Source organism: Geospiza fortis, unplaced genomic scaffold (genome assembly GCF_000277835.1).
Source record: "Geospiza fortis unplaced genomic scaffold, GeoFor_1.0 scaffold172, whole genome shotgun sequence".
NCBI classification, from domain to species: domain Eukaryota; kingdom Metazoa; phylum Chordata; class Aves; order Passeriformes; family Thraupidae; genus Geospiza; species Geospiza fortis.
Window position 1 is genome coordinate 41080 of NW_005054309.1, and position 9087 is coordinate 50166.

Here is a 9087-nt window from a genome sequence, read left to right on the forward strand (position 1 = left end):
GGTGTGGCAGGGTGGCAGCCTCTTGAACATCAGCTGGTATAGGCCCACAAGCCCAGTCTTCTGCTTGTGGGACAAGTGCTTTGAGCTTGCTGCTGGTCTCCCAGCTGGCAGTAACCCCTGCATCTTGCCTTTCCTGCCAGCTCGGGCACTCAGCTGCTTTACCAGAGGTTTTCAGCTTATCCCATGAAGTTGTCCCATAACCCAGAGCTGAAGTAAATGAGTGGAAGTTCACAGATTTGAACAAAGTCTTTCCCCACTTGTTTGCCTCTTGCTGTAGAGAAGGCCCTACAGAGTACAGCTGATGTTGGAGTCGTCCCTCCTGGCCTGGCAGCTGTCCCCAGGTGTTTGGAAGGGTATGATGGCAGCTTTGTGAGCTGGGGCTCGTGACCGCCGGGCTGCGAGGCAGGGGAGGTGCGGCCGCAGCGCCCTGTGCTGGGCCAGCAAGGGAAGTCCTGCTGGAAGCAGAGTTTTTTATCTGGGCTCCCTGGGCCTGGTGTTTGAATGCTTGGAAATGCTCTTCTCCAGATGTTTCCTAGCACACGCCGGCTCTGTTTATAAACAGCTCCTCAAAGCAAAGCCTGTTGGGGCTGCAGGCAGGCGCTCGCGGCAGGCCCCGCACGGCTCCCCTGCACCATGGCACGGGGTCTGGGGCCGCAGGTCACCTCTGTCCCCTCCCATCTAGATGGGTTAGAGCAGTTAACAAAAGCCCCAAATGCCTCCTCTTCCTTTCTCCTCCCTTTCTCCAGCTTCCTGCTTCAATGCATCCTGCTGATGCTGCCTTCCTGCCCAGGCTTTTGCTGTTGGGGGCACAGAGAGGAGGGCACACTGCCCTTTCTGAGCTGCCTGTTCCCAGGGAGGTCCCAGCCACTCCAGGGGCTTGGGTCAGGGAGACATTTCCATTGCATCCAGCTCGGGTTCAGTTCCTTGATGGTTATCTCAAGGGCACATCCTGGCAGCAAGCTCATCCAGCCACTGGGGTTTTGCCCCTGTGTTTTGCCAAAATTTGAGGTCGGTGCCAAGGGGCGATATGAGGCAGGACAGAGTGGAGTGGGTACAGGCTGTGTCAGCTGTTTAGCTGGTTGTTGTGCTTTTCCAGCCCCATCTCCTCTGAAGAGAACAATGCTCTCATACTCATCACTCCTTCCACTTCTAACTGGGTGGAAGTGCCTTTCAGCCATGCTCTTCTCGGTCCTGGCAGGACAGAGACCAAAATCCGCTTGAAAGACAAAAGCCAAGAAAAATCCTGTCTAAACAGCTGCTGCCAGTGGCCCTGCCAAGATACCTTTCCCTTGGTTGGCCTGAGCTCAGCAGGGGCAAGGCTGTTGTGGTCAGCTGTGAGCAGGATCCCAAACCATGGGCACTGCGGAGCCACCTGCAGCTCATCACATGCTGGATCTCACCTCAGCATCACTCCCTGCGGATGGCCCTGCCCTCCCTGCCAGCCCCACACCCCGCACACAGCCGGGGGAGGACAGCCCTGTCACAGCCAGTGCTGGGAGGAAGGGCTGAACAATTGCTGCTTGTCAGGCTGTCTCCTCTTCCTGTAGAAAAGGGCACGTTATCAGCCATCCACAAGTCATCTGGGGAACAGCACTGCTGAAAAACTGAGTCATGTTATACAGATTTGCTTTAGCCCCACCATGGCCTGGCAATGCCAAGGGCCTGGGTGCTTGCAATTTTTTTTATCCTGGCTGCTTGCAGTGGCTGTAATCTTGTCCCTTAGCTTGGGCAGCCTGTGTTTGGAGGTAAGAATGTGAAAGGAATCAGCTTCACTGCTGTGGAGCTGGAAATATGCTCTCCTCTGTGGCACTGCTTACCCTCTCCCTCCTGTCAGCTTCCAGCATAAAGTTCAGGGCAGGGGGATGGCTTTCTTGGCACTGCCAGGGAGAAGCAGAGAGCAGAGGATGCAGAGGTGGGCTTGAGCCACTCCCTGGATCTGAGCTGATTGGTACATGGCTGGGGCTTGTCTTTGCAGGTTGAGCTTCCCTCTGATGCTGCATGGAGAATGTTTTGCCTCCCTTTTCTAAGGAGCAACCCATCCATGAGTTGTCTTTGCCTGTCCTCAAGACACAGCTGCTCTTTGCAGAGGCAGAGCCCTTTATCCTTTCCCCACCCTTTAGATCCAATGAGCACCGCTGCCCATGAGCTCTGATGAGGCAGCCAGTCCTCCACTCTCCTTCCCTAGGAATCATGGATATGACTGTTTCAAGACTGAGCCCTCCTTCCATGAAAAACTGGCACTGGGAAAAACGCTTTCCGTTCTGAATCAGGTGGAAGGGAGTGGTGTAAAGACCCTTAATGAAATGGGAAATATCTGTGCTTTAATGGAAAGTTTTAAGGAAGTGATGCTGCATGATGCTTGTGGTTCTCCAGATCAGGAAGTAAAAACGATATTCACAGTTGACATCATTAACAGATCCACATTTCTGCTGGGGGAAAAAAATAGAAAAAAAAATAGATCCCATTTCTGCTGGAATAATTCTCCTGGTGGCTGTGTAATCCTGGCTGTCACCTTGGCCAGTCTCACTGTGCTGGGACCCAGAGCAGAGGCCAGAAGGATGGATTTGATGGTCTGATCCCTGTACAAACTGTAGCAAGAGCGTGTTGGAGCTCAACATGGCTTCTTAGAAAAAAAACTTTAAATGTTTGCAGTGGAGAGCATTGCTTCTGGAGCTGTCCCAGGGCCAAATGTCTCTGCATCTTCTTACATCTGAGGGAGTCCAACTTCAGCTTCCACGCATGGGACCACTTTAAACATTTGGGCATTAAATCTACCAAGTTCTTGTTGCCTTGAACTGGATGGAGACTTGGGTGGCGTCTGACAGGTTTGAAGAGGAACCAGTGGCAGGCTTGCCTTATTCTTTCTAACAGTGTTTCTCCTTGGCATCTTCTCAGCAAGGTGTAAAAAACCCCTTCTGTAACTTCACATTAAGTGTGAGGGCTGGAAGGAGAGAGCAGTGCTGGCAGCCCTGGGCTGTGAGACGGTGGTGGGGTCATGGGTTCCTCCTGCCCTCCTCTGACACAACAGGCTTAGACTGCTGTCAGGTGCTCAGCTTTGCAGCAGAGGATGCTGTCTGAGGGAAGAAGACTTTCAGACTGAATGGGAGCAATTTTGGAGGGCAGATCCAGCTGCTTGGGGAATAGCATGGGATTAGTTCAATTCCTGCAAGTAGCCAGTATGGTAAGGTATATTCTCTGACACAGGACTGGGGAAGGAGCCAAAGAAATTTCTGGGCTGCTTGCTTAGGTAATTGAAATTAGGACACTTGTGGTAGTTCACCCAAGGCGCTGGGGATGTGGTTTAGTCTCTCTGCACAGCCGTGTGAGCAGTCACGCAATCCTGTGTCCACTTGACTCACCAGAATGATGCTGATAGAAACAAAAGAAGCTTTGGGAGATGGTAAAGCAGCATGGTTTGAAGTCTGGGCAATATCCTGTGCAGGGGGATGGAGAGAAAGGCAGCCTGTGAAGCACTGGCTGTTCTGAGAGGCTGGGTGTCTCCAGACAGAAGACAAGCATGGTGAGATCCCTTGGGTGGGTGATAGATCCTTGCTGTGATCCAGACTTGCCCAGACTTGAGGTGGCTGCTCTTCAGGCTGCCCTCCCTGACATCCCTGTGCCTGTTCTTCCTCTCTTTCCAGGCACACCTTCTGGCAGTATCGCCGTGAGAACCCCCAAACCAAAGTGGGGGAGCCCCCTCCTGATGGGCTGCCAGGCTTCAACAGTGGTGTCCTGCTCCTGAACCTGGAAGCCATGAGACAATCCAAGCTCTACAACCAGCTGCTCGAGCCCACCATGGTGCAGAAGCTGACGGAGAAGTACCACTTCAAGGGCCACCTTGGGGACCAGGATTTCTTCACTATGGTGGGGATGGAGCATCCAGAGCTTTTCCATGTGCTTGACTGCACGTGGAACCGGCAGCTTTGCACGTGGTGGAGGGACCATGGATACAGCGATGTGTTTGACCAGTACTTCCAGTGTGAGGGGGAGGTCAGAATTTACCATGGCAACTGCAACACCCCGATCCCTGAAGACTGAGGCACCCACTGCCCCCAGGGACAGCTCTGACTGCAGCAGGGCCATAGTGGCTGCACTAACAGTCCCTCAGGAAGGGTGACCAGCTTCCAGGAGAATCTAGGGATCCCAAGAGCATTCAATATCCCATTGCCTGTAGCCTCACACTCCAAGAGGAAGGGCAGTTCAGTTTTTGGAACAGGACCTCCACAGCCATTGTATCTAGGGCTCAGCTCCTGGCTCTGCTTGGCCAAGTCCATGGTGCCCATCTGTGCCTCAGCTGCTGGGGCATGAGAACAGCCTAGGGGGCCATCAGAGACCGCTGCTTTTGCACTAGGCAGGGCCCAGCTCCCTGAGTGCTGTGCAGCATTGCCTTTTCTGATGGTCAGCAGGAGTGCCCTGTGAGCAGTTGGGTTTCATTTGTCATTCCTTGGTGGCCCATTTCTGCGCCTCATGCAGAGAGTTGGTCTGGTCTCTCTGGAGAGCAGACACTGTCCTCAGGTCATCTTCCTTTTGAAGCATTCCAGAAAGGTGAGAGGGCTTTAAAGACTGAAAAGCTGCTTTAAATTGGGTTACTTACAAACAAATATTGAGTGCTAGATAAGCTTTAAAGCCTTCTGTTGGTTCTTCTGAGCAATAAAAGCTTTACTGCCCTATGTTGTCCTAAAAGTGTTCAGTGAATGTGTAGCAATCGGTTCATTTTTCTAGCTTTGCTTTTAACTTTTTATACAAGAATAAAGCTGCAGATACCAGACATGCTCGGCTGTTTTTCTGTGGCACAACTGAAGTCCTGTGCAACAGGAGGTTTCCTGCACTTATCATGTTTAAAAAGTAGTTGATGCGTATCTGCTGGGCAGTTGAGTGTGGTGGCCCGCATAGCTTATCCCACATCTGTCCCATGTGAGTAATGCAAATAAACAAGCTGGATATTTAAAGATCATCACCAACACAGCCAGGGTTGGTTTGGAGGGAGCTGTCTGTGCTATGAATGAGTGAGCTTCAGGCTGAGCACGCTGTTCCTTGAATAAATGCTGCCTCAGTGAGCCTGGCTGGCTGCACAGGTCTGTGTCAGGGACGTGCATGGCTCACTAAGCATCTCCAGCCCGTGGCTTATTAACATTAACCACCTCCAGCCCAGCCCAGCTTGTTTCACACCCTGTGTATGTATCTGTGTGATGTGCACATGCAAGAGAGGTGTGGGGAGCTGATTGTGGCTTAGCCTGATAACAGAACACACTATATATATGTGGCAGGAGTGTCCTGGGCTCCCTCCCCCGTGCCCATGAATGAACTTACTGGGGGAGAGGCTCTCTTCCCTCAAACTGATGTGCAGAGACAGCAGGCTGTGGTATGGTCTGCATCCTGAGCCCTGCCCTCTCTGATGTGCTGAATCAATCCATTTCCAAATAACACAAAACCTTGTCTTCAAGTGTTTTCTCATCCCCAGGGAAGGAACAGCAAAGACGTGATTAAAGGTGAGGGAGATGCAGTACCTTGCTGTGTTAGAGTCACATTTTCACCTAAAAACAAGGTGATCCAGCCTCACTGTGCAAGGCAGGATTCGGGGCAGGTGATGCACTGTGATGATGCACCCTGAAGGATGAGGAAGGTTACTGGTGTTTACTGGTCAGGGCACACTGGTGGCACCAGTGACACATGGGGTTTCACGTGCCAAGGCAGGACCTTGCCATCAGTTTGGAAATGGCCATGCTGGAAATACAGGCCAGGCTGCTTGTGTCACCAGCACTGGGGAGGAGTTGGGGTGATGAGCAAACATGGCTTTTACTGGGGACTGAGCAGCTCTGGGGTGGCTGTGGGTGTCGGGGCTGGCCCAAAAGGACCCTGATGGGTGCTGCAGGGCAGGGTGACACCTTGGGAGACAGGGCTGTGTGGGGCCAGGTGCCCTGCCTGCCCCACAGCCATCCCTGCAGCTGGGCCAGGCATTGTGCTCTCCACCTGCAGCCAGGGGATGCTCTCTCTAGGGTTAGGAGCATTTCTCCCTCTCTGTGGAGTCCCAGAGTCTTTGTGGGAGAACACCTACATGTGGCCACTATTGCCCCAGGCTGAAACCTTTTGCTTAGGTATTTTCCCAAAAATCAATTCTTTTTTTTCTTTTTTTTTTGGTTCAAAATCAGAGTCCCCTGGGAAACTCACTGCATCTTTTTTTCTGCTAGGAAAAGCGTAGTTAAATGAAACATTTAATTGAGTTTTATTGGTTTTCCCCAGGCAGCACAGAGAGCCCCGAGGCCCAGCTCCCCACACAGCACCGCCGGCCCCGGGCCCTGAGGGAGCGCGGCGGGCAGTGAGGGCCGCACCGTGCTATTTGTGCTATTTATAGAGCCCGCACGTAGCCGAGCCGTGCTCGCTGTGTAATTATCTCCCCTTCATGCCCTGCTGATTGCAGGCGCTAATGAGCTCAGCTCAGAGAGGCCTGGCGGCCTGGGGCTGACTCCTGTGGCCTTTGGGAGGGTGCTGCCCCCGGGTGTGCTGTGGGGCAGGAGCAGAGCTTGCTGTGCATCCCTGAGGGCACCGCCTGCCCAGGAGCCCTCACTCACATAGGCGGTTCCTGCACTAAGTGCCCAGTCTGCTGCATTTCCCTCAGTTTCTGAAAGAATGGGGACTCTCCTTCCCAACCCTTCTTGGCCCTCTTGCACCCTCCTGCTGCAGCCCATCCTCAGCCAGGTGTTGCTCCAGGCACACAAGTTCAGACCCGAGCATCCCCTGTGATGCTGGCCCAAGGCCAGGACAGCCAGCACTTAGCAGCTGCCAGTACAATCATGGTGAAAGATGCCCAGAAACCATCAAACAGCACCAGTTTGCCCCTGGGCACTGGGGATTTGCTGTGGTGACCCTGCAGCAGCACTGGGACTGACAGGCAGCTCCTCACCTCCAGAGGGCTGGCACCGTGTCCTTGGGCCAGCACTGGTCCCCTGCCTAGCAAAGGACATCTGCAGACTCCAGAGCCTGCTCATGGGTTGGCTGGAGCCCCTCCGGAGATGCAGCAGCCTAAAGGCAGCCCTTGGTGAGTGGCAAGTGGGGGCATGCTGCTGTGACACACAGCAGTGGGGGGACACAGCTGTGGGGAGCACAGGCTGGTGGCAAGGGATGGGGCACAGTGTGTTGGAACCCATGGGAGAGCTGCAGTGCGCCCAGCCGGGGTTTCTGCAAGGACCTGGTGGGCTTTATTCTCAGGTTACTCAGTCTGGAGCTCCTCCATCACAGATTCCTGCTCCTTGTCTTCTCACCTGCTGGCTCACAGCAAAGTGCTGCTCATGTCAAGAGCCCCATGTTTTTTCCAGGGTGGAGAAGGAGATGGAAGATCAAAGGGGTCTCCTTTGTAGAAGATTGGGCTTTGGAAAATATCTCTTTAACTTAAGCTTTAGGGGAAAATTCAGTTTCTATGTCATTCAGCATTCATGAGAAATTGCACATACAGAAAACAGTATTTATGATTTTCTGCCCAGCTTTGCTTCCAGCCCTGTCCTGGAGCTGAATGAGATTTTTGCTCTCCTCTCCTGTGTTTCGTAACACCATCAGTGTTTATTCTCTTACTCATTTGTACTTCTTTCCCATTTGAAATAATCAATTGTTAGTATAAACTCACCTAGGGAGCAATTAGTGTGAGCCTAACCCAAACAGGCGCTGGGGTGCTCCATTAAGGAATATCCCCGCCCTCCCTCTCCAGGATCCCAGAGGATACAGTATTTACTTTTCAGCTCTGCTATTCAAACTGAGCGCACTTCGGTCAGCGTGCCAAGAATAACACAAAGCCTAACAACGGGTTGCAGCGCTAAGATGGAGTTCCTGACTTTACAAGCCAAAAAAATAAAAAGCCAACCTATTATTTTGCCTTTGCTGAGAAATGCCTGGCAGCAGCAGAGCAGGCAGGCGTCAGAACCACCCCTCTGCCTTCAACAGAGCCATGGGCAGCGTGAAATCTGTCCTGAGGGACACAGAAAAAGGCAAAAAAGAAAAGAGCAGTAAGCCTGGGACACGGTTAAGCAACTGCCTGCTTTTCCTTTTAATGCAGATTTTATTAGCTTGCTGCAATGTTTTGTGAGCGTTTCCTCAAAAGCTTTGCAGAGCCATGGAGGGACACATTCCCCAGTACCTGTAGATATTTCAGCCAGGTTTTCAGTAGCTCTATTTCTGACCATCACGAGCCTCTGCAGATTTACTTGCTAATTGCAAAGAAATTGCTGCCCAGTCCTGTAGCCTTTTCATTGCCAGCAGGGTTTGCTTTGTCCACTTCTCCTCTGGAAATTATTTATTCACTAATCAGCTGCTAACAAGGGAAGCACTTGGAGCAAATTACCTTCCTGAGGTATTTCATGGGCATTAGCTGCATTGTACCAAAAGTCTCAGTGTTAATTTAGATAATTTGCCTACCTGAAGAAAAAGCTGTAACAAAGCAGAGCCTTGAGCTGCCAGAATGAGCCACAGGTCTGGACATACAGGAGGCTTTGGCATTGCCCACCAAAGAGGGAACACTCAGCCATTTGTGGGGTGTTCCTGAGAGCCAGATGTGTTTTTTGTGGGGCAGATGTTGCCGTTGTGGCAGGTAGAAAACGATGCCCTGGGGTTCCAAGTCCCTTCAGAACAGATAGGCACCTTTGAGCTCTTTCTCCTGGCTCATTCCTGAAGGATTTGGCACCGTGCAGCCCTGGCAGGGCGCTTGTCCCTGTCTCAGTCTTCACCAGCACAGCTCCAGTGCCAGCTTCTCCTGCTCCTGGTCAGCCATCATTTAGCAGCAATTTGTGACCCTGCTGGGGACAATCCTGAAGCTGTGCAAGCCACAGGCTGCCAGTAGAGCCCTGTTCTCAGAAGGCACTGCATGAACTGTCTCCATTTATCACCTACAGACCTCTTGCTCTTAGTGCATTTTGCAGCTGTTGAAATGTTTGTGGCCTTTGTCACAACACATCCCCTCCTTGGAGCTGGTCAGGATAAACAGACACCTTCAGGTCCTAAGGACAGGATCAGTTTAGGGGAATAAATCACTTGTGGATGTCCTGTGGCACATGGGGCTCTAGGCAATGTGTCAGGGAAAAAAAAAGGTGCATTTTTTTTCCC

At 52.1% G+C, this 9087-nt stretch overlaps 1 protein-coding gene across 1 annotated transcript in view; it reads left to right on the top strand.

Moving 5' to 3' along the window:
- XXYLT1 (xyloside xylosyltransferase 1) overlaps window positions 1–4770 on the top strand; it is a 30838-nt gene extending 26068 nt beyond the window's left edge. Inside the window, exon 6 of the mRNA XM_005419086.2 lies at window positions 3642–4770. Coding sequence (XP_005419143.1) covers window positions 3642–4038 — 397 coding nt within the window. The 3' untranslated portion in view covers window positions 4039–4770. The remainder of the gene's footprint in view (window positions 1–3641) is intronic.
- Window positions 4771–9087: the final 4317 nt, after the last annotated feature.